Source organism: Pongo abelii, chromosome 8, assembly GCF_028885655.2.
Source record: "Pongo abelii isolate AG06213 chromosome 8, NHGRI_mPonAbe1-v2.0_pri, whole genome shotgun sequence".
NCBI lineage: Eukaryota > Metazoa > Chordata > Mammalia > Primates > Hominidae > Pongo > Pongo abelii.
Window position 1 is genome coordinate 90,186,558 of NC_071993.2, and position 23,300 is coordinate 90,209,857.

A 23,300-nucleotide genomic window follows, 5' to 3' on the forward strand; every position below is an offset into this window, starting at 1 on the left:
AACCCAGTCTCTACTAAAAATACAAAAATTAGCTGGGCCTGGTGGTGGGTACCTGTAATCCCAGCTACTCTGGAGGTTGAAGCAGGAGAATTGCTTCAACTCAGGAGGCAGAAGTTGCAGTGAGCCAAGACAGCACCATTGCACTCCAGACTAGAAGAAAGAGCAAAACTCTTTCTCAAAATTAAAAAAAAGAAGAATACATACTATATAAATGATTCCATTCCTATTATGCTGTCAGACGGAAAGTGATCAGTGTTTGCATAGGGTGAGAAATATGAATGAGAAGAGAAAGGAGACATTGTCATAAGGAAATTTCTGGCAATTATGGATGGGCTTAATCGTGGTGATACTATCTTGATCAACACATGTGTAATTAAAATTCTACATCTTAAATTTATGAAGATAATTGTGTAGCATTTTTTCTTTATCCTACAGAAAACCCGTAATCTTCAAAATTGTAAACTTTTCACCAAGGGATTAATTTAGGTTGCCATTTCCTCTATAATACTGAAAAAGTGAAAAATGTAGACTTTTCTTAGCATATATAAAAATAAAAATAAATGTTTTGGCAACCACTAATTATGTTGGCTCTAATAATTATAATGCTGAAATTCCCTATATTATTTATAATTGTGATAATAAACATAGTTATCAATTTTACATCTAAATTTAGGCAATCAAAGCTGTTTCTAAAGAACAGCTTTAGGTTGACTGTAAACATTGTGTATAATGAAAGCACACACATTAAGTGTTCTTAGTTCTCACTAGAAAAGCATTACACCTTTAAGAAATGCAGGGAAATAAATTTCACTTGGTTTTACTCTTTGTCCAAGGAGATGTATTTATTTATTTATTTTATTTATTTATTTTTTTTGAGACGGAGTCTCACTCTGTCGCCCAGGCTGTAGTGCAGTGGCGCGATCTCGGCTCACTGCAAGCTCCGCCTCCCAGGTTCACGCCTTTCCCCTGCCTCAGCCTCCCGAGTAGCTAGGACTACAGGCATTGGCCACCACGCCCGGCTAATTTTTTGTATTTTTAGTAGAGACGGGGTTTCACCGTGTTAGCCAGGATGGTCTCGATCTCCTGACCTCGTGATCCGCCCGTCTCGGCCTCCCAAAGTGCTAAGGAGTTGTATTTTTAAATTGCTAGTTATACTCTTGTTGAGTTGATATTCTATAAGGATGTCTAAAAACTAACCTTCCAGAAACAGATGGCCAATGAAGCCAAAGTGTCTAATTCACTGAACTCAGGCTATATAGCATAACAGGAAAGAGTTTACACTCTGGATTTAGATACCTTGACTTCTGACCTAGTCATTTACTAGCCGTGAGAGTTCAGAATATTTTACTTAACTTCTGTGAGTGTTGGTTTCTTCATAGATCAAGTAATAAATATATTTCCCATAAGATTCTTTTGAAACTTAGATGAAATAGATCATTTACAAATAAAGAGATTATAACATTTTCACCATAGTAACTAGTTAACAGCTAGTAAGTATTACTCTCTGGGAAATGAAAATCTTTCCCAGCTCAGTGGCTATTCAATTATCTTCACCATTTTGGGTTCATTCTTCCAGGAGCCCTGCTCCATTCTATGCTGATGAAAGCTAGGGTAAAAGCAAACCAAAGCAAATGATAAATTACATTGCATTTTTGAAAACTCTTATTTAAAAATATATAAAATAAGAGATAGTAAATAAAATCACCATTTGGCATCACTTGGTTTCAATAATTATGAAGACTTGGCCAAACTTATTAAAATATATATGTCTCTCAATTTTTTTCCTCATTATTTTGAAAAAATATATAATTTTAATCCACAAATATTTGAATGTATGCTTATAAAATAACTATTTTTAGAACATTCTGACAATATCATAGCACAAATAAAAAGTATAACAATCCTTATTTAATATTAAATATCAGTCAGTGTTTATTTTCACTTTTTCACCAATATTATTTTTGTTTTTTAGAGTTTCTTTTTTGTTTTTTGTTTTCGTTTTTCTTGGAAGGGGAGAGATACAAGGGGACCAGAATTCACGTAAGTTCACACGTTGGGATTGATATTTCTCCAAAGTCTCTCTTTTTTTTTTTTTTGAGATGGAGTCTTGTTCTGTTACCCAGGCTGGAGTGCAGTGGCGGGATCTTGGCTCACTGCAAGCTCCGCCTCCCGGGTTCACACCATTTTCCTGCCTCAGCCTCCTGAGTAGCTGGGACTATAGGCACCCGCCACCACGCCTGGCTAATTTTTTTTTGTATTTTTAGTAGAGACGGGGTTTCACCGTGTTAGCCAGGATGGTCTCGATCTCCTGACCTGGTGATCTGCCCATCTAGGCCTCCCAGAGTGCTGAGCTTACAGGTGTGAGCCACCACGCCCAGCCTCTCCTAAGTCTCCTTTTTTTTTTTTTTGAGACAGAGTCTTGCTCTGTCACCCAGACTGGAGTGCAGTGGCATGATCTCAGCTCACTGCAAGCTCAGCCTCCCGGGTTCATGCCATTCTCCTGCCTCAACCTCCCCAGTAGCTGGGACCTGGGACTACAGGTGCCCACCACCACACCCGGCTAATTTTTTGTATTTTTTTTTTTAGTAGAGATGGGGTGTCACTGTGTTAGCCAGGATGGTCTCGATCTCCTGACCTTGTGATCAGCCCGCCTCGGCCTCCCAAAGTGCTGGGATTACAGGCGTGAGCCACCGCCCCTGACCCTAAGTCTCTTTTAATTTACAGTGGTTCTCTTTCCATTTATTTTTAGATTGTTTTCTTGTGATTCATTTATTGAGAAGTCAAGTTGTTTATATTATGGAGTTTCTTGTCATCTTGATTGTACTTTCCTTGGTTTAATTTTACATGTTACTCTGTCCCATATGTTTCCTATAAATTTTGACACTTAATCAAATAACATTTTTTGTTTGTTTCTTTGTTGGGTTTTCTCAAAACAGTTTCATAGATGGTATAATAGTCTGTTTGCACGCCATTAAAAAACACCCTAGACTGAGTAGCTTAAGCAACAGAAAGGTGTTTTCTCACAGTTCTGGAGGCCTGAGATCAAGGTGCTTTCGTGGTTGGTATTTGATGAAGCTTCTCCGGCTGCTTTCTTGTGTCTTCACATGGCTTTTCCTCTGTGTGCCCTTGGACACAGGGAGGGGGAAGAGAGAGAAAGAAAGAGAGACAAAGAGAACACCAGTCCCGTCAGATTTAAGAGCCCACCCATATAAACTCATTTAGTCTGATTACCTTCTTAAAAGGGCCTCTCTCTCTGTAATGGTCATATTGGGAGTAAGGGCTTCAACATAAAATTGTTAATGGTGAGGGGGACAACTCAGGCCATAGCAGATGATGTTGAATTAACTCTTCTTTTGAGAGGTATATATGTCAGTTTATCTCTTTTTTTGTGATACTAGCAGCATTTAGTGCTCAATGCCATGATCCATTCATTTATGAGGGGTTGTAAAATGATGGCACTCTGATATTGTTACTTTTCTTAAATTATTAGCTGAAATAATTTCTTAATGAGACACTTTTTAATCAATTATTTGTTTACCCCATGTTAAGGTCATGTGGAAAATGCATGCTCTGTTTTCTTATTTTCTAATTTACAAAATATTTCTCTAGCATGCTCCCAAAGTGATCAATATGTTATTTTGCAACACTGTCATAAACTTATGAATTTAAACATATTTGATCTGTTTCAAATCATTACTGATACGATCCTTATTGATGCTCAAATTGCCTTATCTTTAGCATAAAAAAAAAAAAACACCTTTTGGCTCTTGAAAACTTTTCACATCAGTTTAGTAGTCTTGGAATTCTTTCTTGCTATTTGGTGTGAGCAGATGTTTCACAGCTACTTGTTGATTTTCTGCCCTGGACCTGAAATCAGCTCTGTCCCTCAGAAATCTTAACTGCTTTTATTGGTAAATAGTATTTCAAAACCATAGTCTGAACATTAGAAATATTCATTGCTTCTATATTGTCCCTTATATATAGTTCTGTGTTTCAGCATTCAGAGCTATGTTGTATGCATGTTGTTTCTTAAGTTAAACTACAACCTGAGTTTAAACTTCCACTGCCAATTCAAAATCAAAATCATAGGTGTTCTATTTTACCTCTTTAATTTCTCTCTCTTTATCATCCCCTGCCAAGAATCCAGCTTTCAATACTGAAAAGAATAGAATTAGAATGCCACATAATAATGTAGTTATTTAATTTATTGTAAAATACTCCTATAACTATCTTAGAATCACAACATACCACTAATATGATTACTGTAGATAGCTTAACTTTTTGTGTTTTATAATTTCTTTGGTACTTCACCCATATTACACTGTGGGTGTGATGTCAGTACTACTTTTAAAATTCACCTGGGGTAGTTCTTTTTGTTTGTGCTTGTGCCAACAACTAAATATACATTTAGGTTGAATTATTTTGTTTTATTTTTAGGTAAGTCCTTAAATTTAATTAGTTTTGTAATAATATATAACATATGTAGCTCTAAAATTTAAAAAAGTGATATAGTTAATGAAATTTAGTTTCAATGTCTATCCTCTCCACGTGTTCCCTCTCTTTCTCATAAGTAACAATTTTTTGTGTTACAGTCTATCTTTGATTTTTTAATGTGTGTATGTATTCCTTTGTAAATATGCATGTGTATTCTTCTTAAAGGTTTGTATATTATCAGCCCTTATTTCCAATTTGCTTTTTTTACTTAATATAGCTGAAAATAACTCCATAGTAATAGGTAAAGATATATATCATTTATCATTACATTTGAATTATCATCTGCTTTAGGATGTATCACCATTTATTTACCCAGACCACTATTGATGTATATTTAGGTGGTCATTTATCTTCCATTATTATAAATGGGAAAATGTCCAGATGTGGGATTTATGGGTCAAAAAGTAAACATTAATATTATTTTGATAGCTTATGCCATACTGTCCTTCATAAATTTTACAACACTTGTATGAACACCACCCATGTCCAAAGTGTGTGTTGTCCTGCAGGCTCACCAACAGAGTACAGTCTCCAACTGGGACAATTGCTAATCTAAGTGACTAATGAAATCTTAATGTAGGATTAATTTGTAGTTTTCTTCTTATGTATGGAGATAAGCATCTTTGCTTATCTTTGCTTATGATCAAGAGTCATTTGCCTTTCTCTTTCTGTGAACAGTTTTTTCTCTAGCCCCAGACTTTTTTGTTTTGTTTTGTTTTGTGACGGAGTTTGGCACTGTCGCACAGGCTGGGGTGCAGTGGCACAATCTCAGCTCACGCAACCTCCTCCTCTCCCGGTTTCAAGTAATTCTCCTGTCTCAGCCTCCCGAGTAGCTGGTATTACAGGTGCGTGCCATCATGCCCAGCTAATTTTTGTATTTTTAGTAGAGACAGGTTTTCACCATGTTGGCCAGGCTGGTCTTGATCTCGTAAACTCAGATGATCTGCCCACCTCAGCCTCTCAAAGTGCTAGGATTACAGACGTGAGCCACCACACCCGTCCAGCCCCACACTTTTTAAATCCCTCACTGGCCCTATTTTTAGCTAATTTATAAACCTATATATACATCAGGGATATGAACATTTTGTCTGGACATAAATTTCTTTTTTTTTTTTTCCTAAGACAGTCTCGCTCTGTAGCCCAGACTGGAGTGCAGTGGCGCGATCTTGGCTCACCGCAAGCTCTGCCTCCCGGGTTCACGCCATTTTCCTGCCTCAGCCTCCCAAGTAGCTGGGAGTGCAGGTGCCCGCCACCACGCCCGGCTAATTTTTTTGTATTTTTTTTGGTAGAGATGGGGTTTCATTGTGTTAGCCAGGATGGTCTGGATCTCCTGACCTCGTGATCCGCCCTCCTCGGCCTCCCAAGTGCTGGGATTACAGGCGGGAGCCACCGCGCCCGGCCGTCTCGACATAAATTTCAAATATTTTCTCAGTTTGTTACTTGTGGTTTTACTTTGTTTATTGTGTCTCACCATGCAATTTTGCAACGTAGTTAAACTTATCTCTCTTTTTCTTCTTGACTTCTTGACTTTGAGCCATAGTTAGGAAAGGTTTGCCCATTCTCACATTAGAGTAAAATGTATCCACATTTTCATCTACGACTAATGCTCATATTTTTATTATTTATTATGAATATCTTCTTCATTTGGGGTTTACTCATGTATATTCCATGAAGAATGTATGAAACTCTATGATTTTCTGTATGACTCTCCTATTAGGAGGGATAACTGCTTTATTATATATTACATTTCATCTATAATTTTGACTATTTGTAGATTTTATATTTGGTTTTAATGGTGTAAAATATGTTTCTGGGTTTTTTTCCCCCTCATTTACTGCCCAGTGGAATTTCCCTTCTTGTCTCAGAGTTGAGGAAAATAAGTAGTAACAATAAGCCCATTTTTGGATGTGTTTTAACATCTGGCAGCCTGGATTTTTAATAAAAGCTGTGTTTCAGATTGTTCCTTTAACTTAAATAAGTCATTTAATCTCCCCAGTCTCCCAAGTCATCATCTGTAAAATGTAAATGATTTACAGAGTTATTGATGATTAGTTATATAAAGCATTTAGCACAGAGTAGGTTTCCATAATTGGAAGCTATATTATTTTTCTGTTATGGTTATTAATTTTACAAATGTATATACTATACAATTTTATGATTTGACTTCTTCACTTTGGGAAAAGAATGTTGCAGTGCACAAAGGAAGATTATACAATTAGAAGAAATTTCTTTATGAAGAAATGTATTTTGATTATTAAAATAAGAAATTCCATCTTGGCTAGGCTTGGTGGCTCACACCTGTAATTCTAGCACTTTGGGAAGCTGAGGTGGGTGTATCACCAGATGTCAGGAGTTCAAGACCAGCCGGGCCAACATGACAGAACCCTGTCTTTACTAAAAATACAAAAAATAGCCAGGCATGGTGGCACACACCCATAATCCCCGCTATTTGGGGGCTGAGGCAGGGGAACCACTTGAACCGGGAAGGCAGAGGTTTCAGTCAGCCGAGATCAAACCACTGCACTCCAGCCTGGGTGACACAGCAAGGCTCCATCTCAAAAATAAATAAGTAAGTAAATAAATAAATAAGTACCCTGTCTAGACATTAAGAGTATCATCAGAACCTATATTTAATTTACTGTGGTTAACATAATTAGCTTGATATTAATCTTAAGAAATAATATATGGAACAAAATATGTTCATATTAATTTCCAAGCATCTCACTATTTGGTACAAATTACTAATCATTTATTATAATATATGTTGAAAGACCAGTTATAATTAAGATTTATGCACCATTAAAATAAAATTTCATACTCAAAAATTTACTCTCCCTCCGCTTAATATCTATTTTCATGTGATGAAGTTTCAAATTAATTAGAGCCCTCTTAATAAAAAATATTTCAAAAATCATCCCAACAAATATTTTCCATTTTCTTACTGATATGCTAATTATTAATAACTATATACCACATTTGTGTCTGCTTTCCCTGAACTGCATAATTTTGAAACTTAATTTACTAATGAAATTGTAGCTTTGTTCCTCAGTTGATGAAGGGAAATAGATAAAGCAGATACACATATTACTTATTGTTCTCAATTATGTACTGAAATCTCAATGTCTTCCAGGGACTCCTGAGGATTACCCACGATTTTTCCATATGCATCCTAGGACAGCAGAACTTAGTCTCCTGGAGCCAGTAAACAGAGACTTTCACCAGAAATTTGATTTGGTTATTAAGGTAAATTAAGCTAATATCTTATTTCCTTGTGTTTATGAACTGCTAATCAGATAAATCTGTAGACGCTACTGTAGGCAGTTTTATGTTATAAAATTAAAATTAATGTGGACAGCAGTCAGTCAATTTTTTGTTTAAAAAAAACAAGTGAAGTCCACTTTTAATACATGGCATTGCTTTTCTCTAAAATAACTTTTTATAGTACTATGGGGCAAAATACTAAATATTCTCATATGTAACAAATGCCTTGGTCAAATGTATACAATTCTACACAATTCATTATGTCTTCTAACATTATTTTTCTACTAAAAGGAATTAGCGTTTTACCACAAAAACATGACCAATTAAGACATCTAAAATGTGTTTGATTTATATGTTATTTTAATTTTGTTTTCATTTTTATTACTTAATTTTATTTTAATGTATTTTTAATGCTGATTTTTCTAACATAAAAATAAAAGGTCTTGCCTATCCAAAGATGCTTTCAATATATGTCTCATTATTTTCTTTATATTGAAAGATGATCTTAGACCTGAAATAATTTTGAAGCTAAGTTAATCTATTTGGCATTTCACTTTTGGTTTAATAGTATATCTATATTTTAATATAATCATTAAATAGATACTGTAAAAATGCAGATATTCTTCTAATTAATTTCGATGGACTTCATTGAGATGGTGAGATTTAATCTAAGCAGTGAAGGTAAAACAGGAATTTGCCAGGCAGAGATGAGGACTGGGAAAAGGGCATTGTAAGTACAAGAAATGGCAAAAGCAAAGATTCAGCATAAGTTTTGTATATAGTACATAACTCTCTCATATTTAAGCTTGCAAAAAAAACCTCTAGAAATGCATCCCGATGGTATTTTTCTTACCATTTGAAAAATGTAAACATACTAAAGGAAAAGGAAGTAAGGTAAGCAAGCTTACTGAGAATGAACATTGTTTAAGCTGCTTTATGTGCATTTTTCATTGAATTGTTGCCACAACTTTAGTAATACTCTCATTTGCACAAAATGTTAGCACCCCAAGCTAAATGTTGTTGGATTGAAAGAGTATGGCCAATGAATAAAAGTGAGAAATAATGTTTGAACATAAGGAGGTGCAGAAGTAAAAGCTTGGAGACATAATGCACAGGCTACAAGCAGTTAACAGGGAAATGAGGTATAGAGCCAGACCATGGAGAGAGCCTGAAGGATGACTACAATTTCTTGGGATTTCATTTATTAAGGGTTTGGGAGTTATTCAAGAAAAAACACCACGTTAACAAGTTGTATTAAATGGCCATGCATGAGATTCACCTTCTTACACTGACTATTTTATGTTAATTATTCTGAGAGTACATAAAACTCCACAATGTGTACTGATTTTCTATTGTGGATCCACCTGAATCTTGTGGTGCTGCTTTCTAAGGGAATGAAGAAATTTGACAAAGCACTGTTTCCAAACTGTCGCATGTGAAACCAAAAATCAATTATTTTCCTTTATTATTGAATTCAGCTGTCCTGGTGTACCTGAGTACAGTGTAACTCAGTCCATCAATTACAGAAAAAAATCAATTACAATAGGCCACAGATGTTTTTTGTTTTAGTAACTATTTTATTAATGGAAGTTTTAACAGACAATATTAGATTCAAATTACTATGTTTTGTGTGAAGTCAAGGTCTTAATAAGCAAAGGTATCTAACTGTAATAATAATGTGCCACCTGCTTGAATAATAACTGAGTATTATGGCATTGTTCAGGGGACCATTGAAATGCTACAATCTGGCAGTTCTCCTCCATAGTAAATCTTTCAATTTCTTCTCTCTCTCTCTCTCTTTTTACTTTAATAATACTTCATTTTTTCATTGGCCCTAAAAGTTTTTGTTGGACTAGATCCCAATTTATGTTTCAAAAGCGGAGATAAAATAAAATGAAGTACCTTCTCCTATATTTTGAAGAAGAATTCTGCTTTAAAAAGCTATGTGTGTATTTAACAGCTGGTGAGTGCCATGAATTAGAGATTTATCATGTTCATTTTTTTCTCGTTTTCTCCCAGTGATTTATTCAGCATGCTGACAAATAAAAATGTAAAGGTGTAACTTGGAAGACAAAATGGAATAGTTCACAAATTTTAGAATATGAAGAGATTAAAACATGCAATTGAAAAAGTTTGTTCCATTCCAAAACACTATCCTAAATTTTATATAATTGTAATCATTTAAGCATACTTTAAAATGTGATATACACTGTGAACAAGAATCATAGATTTGGTTTACCCAGGACAGTACATGTTTATGTCTGTTGTCTTTGTGTAATTATTCATAATACCTCTCTTGCTCTTTTAAATGTCCCAGTTTGGATAAGTTATTTGATCACTACCCTCATAAAGTAAAAACCACCTATGTTGTAAAAATATGAAAGCACATTTAAGAACACTGGTAAGAGTGAATTAGTTCACGTGTGGACCATCTATTACAAAGTCCATAAAATCACTTTGAGTATTGTAAGTGAAATATTTTAAAGTATTATTAGTTGGTATATTTATACTTCAGGCATCTAATACAAAGCTACTAGTCATTAATTATTAAGGCCAATTAAATGGATAAATTATGAATAATTTACTATCTGTCAGTTCTTCAAATAACAATTGCATGTTTTAATCTAAATCCCTTTAATTAACAACGAAGAGCATAAGATCACAATGAAATTAGAAGCATAATTGTTTCATGTTTCCTCTGATTTTCATGTTGTTACTCACTGACCTACTTATTCTATCTAGCATGCTGCCTTTTAACTTCTTTTCCTTCCAACTCATGAGCTCATTAACCCTGAGCTCTCACTAGTTACCTTGCACACCCTCTGTTCCAAACATACTAAACGGCTTCCAGTGCCCTCAACTGACCATGCTCTTTCTGACATCTAAGCATTTAGAGATACTGTCCCTCTTCCTGAATCATTCCTCCCTTCTTGTCAACAGTCTAATTCAAACTGATGTTTCAGTTTTTAACTAAGAAGACATTTGCCCTAGAAAGGCATAGCCACTGTTAGGAAGCTGCTTTTTTGCAGCCTTTTGGCCTCTAAAGTGGCCCCAATTACTCTATTGTATGTACCTGTTTATTTTCTCCCAACTTTTACAGGAGGGCAGATTGCAAAACATTTATTTACACTGCATCCCATGCCCCTACACCTACCTATATACAGCACATAGAAGCTGCTTAATAAACATTTGTTGTAATAATTTTCTCCCTGGCACAGTAAATCTTTTCAGACTGCTGAATCTGTGTACCTACATCTTTACTCTATCTAAATACTTACATTTGAATGTGTATGCATTTGATACAATTTGATCTTGCATCTCTGTCCAGAAAAAAAAAAAAGATGCAAATGTAGTAAATAGATTTCCACATAAATTCAATCCCTAGAAAAAATGTCAGACCTTTGCTATGGTACAACTAAAGCTATTTATGACTGCATCAAAAAATGTGTTTCTTCTAAAGAAAAATTACATATTTGCAATAGAAAATTAGCCAGGGAATGAAAACTAGTAAGCTTGACTCTTAGTGCTGATGTGCTTGATGCCCTGGCAAGGTGTCGTCCTTCAGTAATTTGAGAGTTACAGGAAAACAGCATTTGAGAAATGATTGAGGGCTAAGAGGAGGGCAGCTACTACGACCCCTGTCCCTATATGAGTCACTATTGCCACAACTCTAGAAAACATTTAGTCACTATTTGAGTAATGATAAAAATCATATTTTACTTCATAGAAATTTAACAGAAAACCCTGATTCAATGATTTTAAAGTATATGACATTTGCCAGTTTTCAATTTGCCTAATCCTTCTTGAGTGCTTCTCAGGTGCCTGGCATTTTTCTTGGTCCTGAGGAGACATATTTTACTTCTGATGCCTACAGACATCTTTTCAGTTATTGGTTGGATAACTACTCCTAGTATTATTTAATTGTGACAAATTAAAAATATAGCAAACTATATACATCCTTTAAAAATTCCAAACCTTCTATTTTGTATTCTCTTTTTCAGTTAATCATATTTCAGTTGATCACCCACTCAAGCGAGACACTTCCACTTCCTCAAAGGTCTCTTTTCTCGTATGTTCCCACTCAGTCACTCATAGAATCCCTTCCTGATACCTTTGAAATCCTCTTGAATATCTCGACTCTGCTCATCTACTGCAATTCTTTAGTTCACATTCTCTTGGCCCATGATCTTACACAAGCAGTTTCTAAAACCATGCTTCACTTCTATGCATCTTATCCATCTTTTCACACTGCCAACAGAGTATCGTTAAAACAACAAAAAATAGATCATGCTGCTGCATGTTGCCTTCAAGCCAATTTACAATTTTCCCCCTACCTGAATTTCCCACAGAGACGTTGTCAAGTTGAAAGATCACAGGTGTCTAAGTCAGGCAGAGTAGCAAGTCAAAGATCATCAGTCATCACTTCTCAAAATGAAAAGGATGGAACCTACTGTGAAATTGAAAAAGCTAATAAAATTAATTAAATCTGTTATGGAGATGTGAAATATAAGTTATATTCTTTCTACTCTAATGTGTATATTGTCAGTTTTCAAACAAAAGAGAGAGATAGAGGAAAAAAAAAAGACGAGAAGAAAAGGATTGGCACTCCTTTAAGGTGAGGTTGAACAGGGGCCATAGTGACCCAGAGTTAGGACAAGAGAAAAAACATCAGGGCTGCTATTGCCAAGCTACAAGAAGGCAGACAAATGCTACAAACGACATATCTTCTGTATCTGGAAATATTCTAGCAATATATTCCTACTCTTATTCTTATGGCAAGAATGAAACACACACACACACACACGTACTAGTCAGTTCAGGCCACTCTAACAGAGTATGAAAGACTGGGTGGATTATAAACAACAGTAATATATTTCTCACTCTCCCAGAGGCTGGAATTCCGTGCTCAATATGGTCGGGTTCTAGTTAGGTTCCCTTTCTGGGTTGCAGATTGCCAACTTCTGTTTGTATCTTCACTTGGTGGAGAGAGGATGAGATGGTGAGAGGGTGAGAGAGCTTTCTGGGGTACCTTTTGTAAGGACACTAACTACTTTTATGAGAGCTCTATTCTTATGACCTAATTACCTCTCCTAATTGCGTTACATTGGGGATTAGGATTTCAACATATGAATTTGGAGAGATACAAATATTAAGTCCATTGCACACCACATCTTAGTTCAATAGGTTACTAAATAATATAATAAGTTTATCTTTTCTACCCCAATAGCCAGGTCTCTAAGGTAAGGCAAAGTAAATGTCTCTTATACATTTTAGAGAAAATCACCCCACAGAAATTTGAGGCATTACTTGTTATTAGTAATGAAATAGCAATCTTTCCATGAATTTCCAACAAATATTACAGTTTCTGAAATCAATTGACCTTTGATACACTGATAAGTGTTCATATTTTAATTTTGTGTTCTCCTTTTTTTTAAACTTAGCAGATTGACACACAAAGCATAATTTTTGTCATGATATGTCATAGCATCCAACTAACAAAAGGGGATGTTATCAACTGGCTTAAAAATGGAGGGCCAAGAAGAATTTGGGAGAAAACTACACTCCACGAGACTCTCTATATAAGATCACTGCTTCTAATTAATGAAGAAGAAAATCCTTTATGTTAAGAAATTTGAACATATCACTAAATAAGAGGGAATGGTTAAGACAAATGACTATATCTGTTTTCCCGTAAGTGTAACAGAGTAAGTAAATGAGCTCAGAGGAGGTAGAATATGAAATTTAATCTGCCTAAGGATAAAGTGATACACTTGGATAGAATTAAGGGATCAAATGCCAGAGAAAGCAGCTGAGAGTAGCCTTCAGGTTTTCTGCTACAGTGTGACGTTGTACACCACCTCCCACCAGAGAGTTCCTCCACAGGGTGCCTGATACCATATCCAACAACACATCATGAAAACGGCAACAATTTGACTTAGATAACATACTGAGGTACATCACAGAGGATGTAGAAGCTCAAAAAGAAGTCAGTCTAAAAACTTTACCTTTTACAACTTTTGTCTTAATGAGTTAAGTTTAATCAAAGCAAAAATATTGCTGAAGAGCAACACTACCATTACTAGGAAATAATAAATAATACCAAAACAGACACACACAAAAAAAACAAAAAAAAACCAGTATTTGTGTTTCTTCAGAAAGAATACCATGCGTTTTTATTTTCCACTGGTTTGTCTCTAAAAATTCTAAGTACTGGCCTAAATTAATTAACTATTATGCCAATTATGGAAGCTAATAAAAGGAAAGGAAGTATGATGTCCTCTTGTCTCATATCGTTATTCATGCAGCAGCATTAGAACAGAAATAGAATGTAGCAGTTGAATATAGTGGCTGTCGAAATGCACAAACTGACAAAAGACACACAGAGGTGACATTTTATTTGGCCTTTTTTCTTCCTCACAAGGTGACCTGTAACTGCTTGGGAAAAAGAAAGGCAATTTATCCATTCTCATCAGAGTACCTTGCTTTTTGCCAAGGCCTTCTTGTCTGCAAAGGTCATTGTAAGAGTACAACAGCAAAACCAAACATTGTAAAATGTTCAAGGGAAAGGCACTTTCTGAACCCTTGCCATGTCTTCCCACTCTGCAATCCCCACACACATAAACATCCTTAGCACTCTACACATATGTTCCCAAGTAATCATTCTTCATAGGTTTCTTGGTTCCATAGAAATATAACAATGAAAGAGCATATTTCTCTTGTAGGCTAAATACTTGTAGCTTGTAGGCTAAACTTGTAGACTACAACTTGTAGGAAAAACTTGTAGGCTAAAACTCTTTGTTATTTTTTGTCTCAAGAACAGTCCTGTAGGTGGAGAAACATTGACCTCTCACCCTCAATACTTTCTAGGCTCTGAAAAATAACCGATTTAGATATAATTTTTATGTTGATAATTTTTTAAAATTTGCTTATTACAAAATACATTATTTCAGTTGGCTAATTCATAGAAGGTAATTTAGTGTGGTTTTCTGTTGGTTGAGAAAAAACTGGGAGTGGGATCAGACCTCAGTGTAGGATAAGATGGCTTTGCTGGTTGGAAAGCAAAAGGCAGGATAAAATAATAAAAATAAAACATAAGTTGGAAGATTCACAGAAAAAAAGTTACCCCTTTATCACTATCAGAATTTTATATCTGGCTGACCTTGCTGTTTATACCCAAGATGATTCTCACCTTCCAAACACCAGCTAAATAGTTCAACATGTTGGTGATAAGTGAGAGTTTTCAGAATCTGTGGTCTTCCCCAGAGTGGCAAGGTTATTTTTTCTTTAAATCATTCAAAATCCTTTTAGTCATTCCAGTGTCAATTTATATCTCATGCTCTAAGCAAAAAGAAAGATTTTTGTCATTGAAAGGTATACAAGAGCTTTGAGGATTCATGTGTTCATTGTAACAAGTTATAAACAGAATGGGCATATTCTTACTTGAAGTGAAGATAGAAAGTGTTTCATTTTATTAAAAATATTCCCTAGGTGTGAAATGTGTCAGTATTATTTCGTAGTTATATTACAAAGCTTTATAAAGTATGTGCTGCCTATATTCTATCTAGTGAAGTTTCTTTTCCTTTTTGTCATACAAAAAAATGTATTTGTTTCCAACCAAGAATATACTCTTTTGCTGTATAGCCTTGCAAACAAACTTCACAGCATAGAACAGTTATTTGTATTTTATCTCATGAAGTTTATAGGTTTTTGAATTTAAGTTTTTGAATATGTTTAGTAATAGTAATAAATTGGCTTAAAGTCAAACTGTTTATGCGTCCTTTAATTTTTAGAGTATTAAATTTTGAATAAAGGAGGCTCCTGTAGGTTTTAAGGCAGTTAATTTTATAAGTAGGGTCAAGAATCAATGGGATATTCTTATTTTTATTAGGATGGTACAAACATAATTGTGGCGTTTGCCATTACTTTTAATGGCAAAAACCTAATAATTTTTAGTTAGTTGATAATATGTTCATTGATTCATGGAGCACAGGTTTTTCACAGTCATCCCTCCATAAGACATTTTACACACACACACACACACACACACACACACACACACACACAAAGGAAATATAACCTGATAACCTGTTACCAATTACTGTTGCTTTGGACCCATAGCTTTTGTAGAGCTTCAGTGAGCTGAAGGATCCTACAGAGAATTCCCTTACGTAAATGAATTTCCTCCATTCTGTTTCCAACTAAGTCCAAATTAAGAGACTTTGCTGAAAGTGAAGAGGAGTGATAATGACTTACATAAAAGGCTAGAGCAGAGTTGGCCTCAGCTGCTCACCCTAGGCTTTTTTAGTGTAACAGCTACCTATAAGCCTGTGTGAGAGAAGCTAAAATGCCTGATCCAACTGATCCCAAACGACTACTGATTCTACATATCAGGACCAGGGGATATGCTCGTTTTGGAAAGGCAGACTTCAGGGCTATCCCTACAGAATGAAGATTTATGTGTGATTTTTGGATGCTAAATTTTGAGAGCAAGTCATATATTAAAATTACTTGAAAACTTAGGAAAATATGATAAAATTAAACTAATAAAGAAAACAAATAAGCAATACAGCAGATACATGTCAGATATTTTGGTTGAGCCCCTGGGAATTTGCTTTAACAATTACCTTAGATTATTTTAAGGCAGCAGATAAGAAGCAGGGCTTTGGAAACCACAGTGTTTGGGAAACACTAGTGGGAAAGTGCAAAAGGCCAAGTTTACTTTTGGGGTCTATCTTTAATGAACACAGATGGTTGAAGAGGGAAGCATCTTTAATTTTCATGTATCTTCATAATGTTGGTTTTCCATGTCACTTCCTAGGGCAGCTGTTATTAAATTGCCACTTGGACTTGAGTGCCCATATCCTAGTTTACTGTGATAGGAGAGGGAGGGATAGTCTATGTATACTTTTTTGGGGAGCAAGTTCATAGCTTATTTTTTTAGTAACATTTTAATTGAAATGCTGACATGATGCTGACATACAGGAAAGTGTATATCTTGATGAATTTTCACAAAGTGAAGTTAATCATGTAACTAACAACCAGATTTTTGTTAAAAAAAAAGATGCTACAAACATCCCATACACCTCCTACACCTCCTCCTAGTCACTAATCACCTTACCTCCACCTGACACAACCACAAACTTCCACTATAGGATTCTAACAGCAATAGATTACTTTTCTCTTTCTTTTCTGCAACACTTTATAATTGGATTAAATGTTTGTTTTTAATCAGATTCTTAAGAGTTTTATGATTCCTTCTATTTTTCTTTACTGTAACCAACTCAGATGTATATGTTCCACAACCATATACTTTCCACCTTTGAAAAAATTCAACGGCAATGAATTGTCTGCTAAAGGAAAATTTGAGACTTTTATTAACATTTTGATTTCAAAATGAAAGTACAAGTAATTCAAGTTTGAATCCCAAGACAAACATGTCCAAATGTCAGGCTATTTGAAGGTTATACACTAATAATATTGTTATTGCCAAAAAATAAATTGGTTGAAAGCTTAAGTAAACATATTTTAACTGTCTAAAGTGATTTTTAAAATGTTAAGCAAACGCAATTTCTATCCATAAAGAAAGAGAGGATATATAATTTAGCCCTCCAGCAAAATTAACCAAAGCAAACAATCTTCTTTGTCTACTTGAGTGTTGAATTTAAAATTGAAAATAAAGGTATAAAGGGATATGCGTGAATCATTGGTAGTTCAGTCAATTTGCCAGTTTTTCAGAATCATCCTCATATAAAGATAAATATGCAGCCTGCACCTTGCTGGGTGAAGAAACTTGGAAAAATTGTACCCTTGTATATTGAAGGCTTTACCGAAGAGCTGTTTAGCAAGAGGTGTGGTGTCCAGGAAGGGAACAAAGGAAGAAGAAAATTTTGAATTACATAGTAGCGTTATATCCTATGTTTAGTCACTAGCAACAGAAATATACTATTCCTCAGAACGTTGTCATTATCTGCTTTCCGGGTACATTCTGTATACGTTTGTCTTTCTCTGACTCTGACTAGAAACCAAAAACTTTCTGTATGTCAAATTACCTTCTGTCTGCTTTTTTTCTCAATCTGAGGCTCCTTTATTTAAAAATGATAAAGTAAAAATGGTGGCTTACACCCAAAACTATATTGATACTGTGTATACACATGCATACATGCACACATACACCAACATACCTAAATTCTAATTAATTATGAATAATGGAATGTCAAGAGGATTTGACCATGACATATGAACACTAGCTAAGATTGAGTTTATTACTTGTAGAGTATTCCCACTGACACACGAGCAATCTTTGGTAATGCTAGAGTCACATGATAATTTTAGTGGTGTTGAACCTACACAGTTGATAATTGTATAATTGCACGCAGTTTCAGTTACTAGACTCTAAATCTTCTGGCGTGACAACATTGGCTCTTGGATGCACTGTATTATCTGGAGTTCTTGCTCCAGATAATAAGGACTATCCATTAGTAAAGACTGGTCCACTAACCAATAGGGCTAACCAATAGCCCTAACCAATACGGCTAAAAAGAAAGATTCTCTAAAAATTGGAGTTTGAGTACCCACACCCAGAATAATGTCTGTCAAAGTACATGCTGCTCACATTATAACCACCATAGACAGTTTGATAAAAATGGAGATCCCTTGCCTCTAACACCAACATATGAACCAGAATCTTTGTGGATAGGGTGTGGGAAACTACTTTTTTTTTTTTTGAGGTGGAGTTTCGCTCTTGTTGCTCAGGCTGGAGTGTAATGGCACAATCTTAGCTCACTGCAACCTCTGCCTCCCGGGTTCAAGCGATTCTTCTGCGTCAGCCTCCCGAGTAGCTGGCATTACAGGCATGCAGCACCATGCCCGGCTAATTGTGTATTTTTAGGAGAGACAGGGTTTCTCTGTGTTGGTCAGGCTGGTCTCGAACTCTTGACCTCCGGTGATCCACCCGCCTTAGCCTCCCAAAGTGTTAGGATTACAGGCGTGAGTTACCCCACCTGGCCCAGGGAATCTGCTTTTATTAGGCCTTCCATTCTATTTTATGCACATCAGAGTTTGAGAATGATTGCCTTGTGTGGTTGCCACGATTTTTAACATTTATCTGTCCCTTAACTCTGGTGAAAAGAGAATGCCATTTGTTTTCCTTACCCACTCCCTCTATCCATCCTTTATTCCCTCTTTTTCTTCCTCCCTCCCTCTTTTTTTTTTTCTCTTCCTAAGATATCTAATGTTTGAGAAAATTGGCCAAGCAGGTTCTAAGAACTAGGTATTAAAAGCTATAGTTCAGTAAGTAAAGCAAGTAAATTAAATTAATAAATTAAAATGTGTTGAGTGGACTGGAAGAGTACACACAGTCGAAATCATGCTAAAGTCCTCAATTTGCATCATTCTGACAATAAAATGTATCTAAGCCGTGTGTTAAGAACAAAGTCACAACTAACATCTCATTCTTTAAGCCACTATCCATTTAAAAATTCATATAAATAGGCTTTTTGCATAAATATTACATGTAAATGCATAAACCTTCTAGAAGATTATACGTTATTCTGTTCACAGCACCATCCCTATAGAGATGGAATCATAATTGATGATTGAGGGGGCTGGGTGAGGCCCATTCATAAGACTGGCAAGAATGTGCATCAGTATTAATTACCCATAGGTAAACTTTCAGATATCACAAACCTTTAAAATGTGTGAATAAAGACATTCTACAATCTAAGGTGTTCATGTTGTACATTCACATTAATTAATTTCCACTTTGTGTACATTCACACACACACACTGAAAAAACATCCATAAATACCTATCGAATGGGAATTAGAATGATGTCACATTCACTTAATTTTTAAAAAAATATTTAATGTAAAGACTATTAAATTAAAAATACAGAAAAGTAAAAATAAATATATATTTGACCTTCTTCCATATACCAGGGATTGTCCGAAATTTCAGCAGTGAATGAAACACATACATTTACAGTGTTTATGCTCATGGAATTTAAAAATCTAATGAAAAATGAGATTCAGACTAATTACAAGAAAGGTTTAGGTTTACAATAGCATTGAACAGTGTAATTTACTATACATGCAATATGATTATATTTCTATTTTTACATATTATAAATATAGAAAAATATTTCATAAATTTATAACATCCAAATTAAAATGTGGTATTACCTTAACTTTGAAAATTGCAATATTTACCTTTAATGTTTCAGTAGGATAAGACCATAATTCACTACATTGACATAAGACTATTTTTTCATCTCGTTTACTAACATAGAATATTTCTTGGCATATATAATCTACTAATACTGTATTGTGAAATGAGAAGATGGAACTTCAAATTCAATTTTCAAAAACGTGGTTTTCACTTTTTCCGTATCTATCAACTGAAGCAAGAGGTGACTCCAAGTTTCTTGTTTTCAGTACTTGTAAGTATGTAGCTGCCATTAAAGTGAAAAAGACCACGAGTGGAGGAGGTTTGTGGAGGGTAATCAGAATTTCATTGTTGCAGGTATTTATATCTGAAATGTCTGTTAGATACTTACGCAGTGTTATGAAGTACACAGTTGGATATGGATTGTGGAATTCAGAGGAGAAATCCAGGTTGGAGATTAAAATTAGGAGTCATAATAGTACTGACATTTTTAACACTATGAGATTAGACTAGATTGAGCAAGGGAGTGAGTATAAAGAGAAGATGAATAACTCCTCACTTCTGGGCCACTCCAAAATTAAGAAGTAGGGGAGAAAAGGGGAAAACACCAAAAGAGAATGAGAAAAAATGAATAGTAAGATAGGAAGAGAACCGAGACTTTGTTGCCGTGAAATGATAGTGAATAATTCTGAAGATAGGTCAAGTAAGATAAGGACTGAAAATAAATATTGCTTTTAGCAATGTAAAAGGCACTGGTGATTTTGACAAAAGCAGCTGGCTTTGAGTGGCTGAGGCAAAAGTATGATTGAAGTGGGTTTAAGAAAACTTGGGAGGGTGAATACAGATGAAGGTGAGCACTGGAGATCTAAGAAGTGGGAGTTGAGCAATAAGAACATATGGACACAGGGAAGGGAACATCACACACAAGGGCCTGTCGAGGGTGGGGGCCTAGGGGAAGGATAGCATTAGGAGAAATACCTGACGTAGACGACGGGTTGATGGCTGCAGCAAACCACCATGAGACGTGTATGCGTATGTAACAAACCCGCACATTCCACACATGTATCCCAGAATTTAAAATACAAAAAAAAAAAAAAGTGGGCTCTGTAGATACACAATAAATAATTCCTGGAAAACATGATTTCTTTCTTCTATCCTAGAATTTATTAAAATGATAAATAATTTGATAAGCTTTACCATTGTCTTTTTAAAATTGTTGAATCTACTTGAAAGGTTTCATATTAGAGATTATGAAATTGTTAAATTGTTTGCCAACAGTTAGCAAGAACAGTTATTCTGTAGTCTCAGCCCTCTGTTACAAGGCGCTCAGAAATTATCAGTATTTCCTTTTTTCAGTATTGAAGATGGAGTGGTTTGTCTTTTTCAATGTTTTGCCTTCCAGAGTAACAAAATAGTGTGCTCTTTGTACTTCATTTTTTTTGGCTTTAGTTTTACTTTGGTCTCATTACTGAAAATGAGACCCATGCCCAGACAGTTTTCAAACAAAACCCAGCATTTAAATATAATGTTTAACTAATAGCTATAGACTCTGTAGATATAAATAAGGTTACCTTATGAAAGTAAATGATTTTTAAAATACCACCTTGTTCCAATTGAGCTGTTTTTAAAATATTTCTCATTTCATCCACCACGGATTTCAGGGGAACAGAATAATTCAGATTTTTGAGAACCCTTATTTATATTATATGGAAGAAAACATAATTAGATCAGAGTTTTGATGCATGGGCCCACTAAAGAGCAAAGTATCTTATTATTATTATTATTATTATTATTGTTTAAATTCAACATTTTAACTCTTACTTAACAGAAGTATTTATCCCAATATTTTTTCCTACTACTAATTTGTCCCATCTATCTTACTTTTCAATATTCATTTGCATTCTGTAAATTTGAGAAACATATGATGAATCTTCCTGTGTAGCTTCTTAAAAATCAGGAGACCTGAGTCTGGGCCCATGTTCTGTATGTTACTTACAACCTGCGTGGCCTTGAATATAAAACTAACCTTTCTTTTTTTCCATTAGTTCAAAAATACACATTTTCACATCTGGACAGATAAATGGCATAAAGAAAGTGGGCTTTGGAGACAGATATCTGGTTAGCAAATTGAAACACCTCAAATAGAACAAAATACATAGTAGCAATCCACAAATATTAATCATTATGAACTCTAAATTAATATTAGAGTAAAAATGGGCAGAGCCTTTATATGTTATTTTTATAGATATGAGGAAGTTAAGAATTAGATTATTTTCATAGATCTAATTTGAATTTTATTTCTCTTTTCATTGAATCACTTTGTTTTCACCATGCAAATAATACATATTTTTACTGGCTTCACAGCTGGCAGTAAAAACTAATGATATATGATCTGAATGTAAAATGTAAGCTTATTATTATACAATTTTGTTTTTTCATCCTCCTCACCACCTATATATTGTGTGTGTTTGTGTGTGTTCATTGGGGAAAGAGGAAAAATTATAGAATCTATGACTTTTCATAGCATTATTATGTCCTGGATATGACATGCTGGTTATTAGAATAATTAGATATAAAAGAGAGATAAAAGAGAGAGAGAAAAATCTGTTCAGAATGCCTTGCATATATGAACTGCTCTGAGCCTGTAAGAGTGAAGCAGAGGATTCATTTCAAGGTCATTGGGTTGGAAGCCCATATGGACCAATTAGTTTTAAACAATGAAAAGACAATGTTTTCCAGGTGTAGACTGTACCTCTTGCCCTGGTCAGCTGTCTCCAGAAAGCCTGATGTATGTCACAGAGGGAGCTCCTAAAAGAACATCCATGGCTCAGCACAAATTAATCACAACTGCTGGATGCAGAAAGACCTCATCCATACTGATGGTGTTAGCACCATGCCTGGTTATGTGTGATGGATACATAATCCCAGACAGGGCCAAACATTATTCCAGTACTGTTCTTCTTAGTGCAGAGCAGGATCTCAAAGCGTTTTGTGCCATGGACTAATTTGACATTCTCCTGCCAAATGATAAGTTAAATGCCTAAGATAAACTATGTAATATTACTAAGAAAATCTAGCATATTATTTAGAGATATCAACATATTAAAAATCAAATATAATTTTTTAATCGCAGTATATGACATTAACTCACTATGATTTTATTAATTACCATAATTTCACATTAGTAATAGGCATAAATAATATTTCAACAAATCTTCAATGAATAATATGAAGGAAAATATATTGTGATATTTCTTGGTGAAAAGTCAGCAGTCCCTACCACTATCACTGTAGTTTGTTACCTACCTTTTTAGCAGATGAAAACGTTACATTACTATTAGAAGGAAGTGAAAAATTGTCTTCTAGAGATCAAATTTCTTTCC

At 34.9% G+C, this 23,300-nt stretch overlaps 1 protein-coding gene across 19 annotated transcripts in view; it reads left to right on the top strand.

Annotated features, from left to right (window-relative positions):
• PCDH15 (protocadherin related 15) overlaps positions 1–23,300 on the top strand; it is a 1,013,670-nt gene that overhangs the window by 589,139 nt on the left and 401,231 nt on the right. For all 19 annotated transcript variants that reach the window (XM_054522581.2, XM_063727642.1, XM_063727641.1 and 16 more), the window contains one exon: positions 7,625–7,737. In XM_054522581.2, the coding sequence (XP_054378556.2) occupies positions 7,625–7,737 (113 nt within the window). The remainder of the gene's footprint in view (positions 1–7,624; positions 7,738–23,300) is intronic.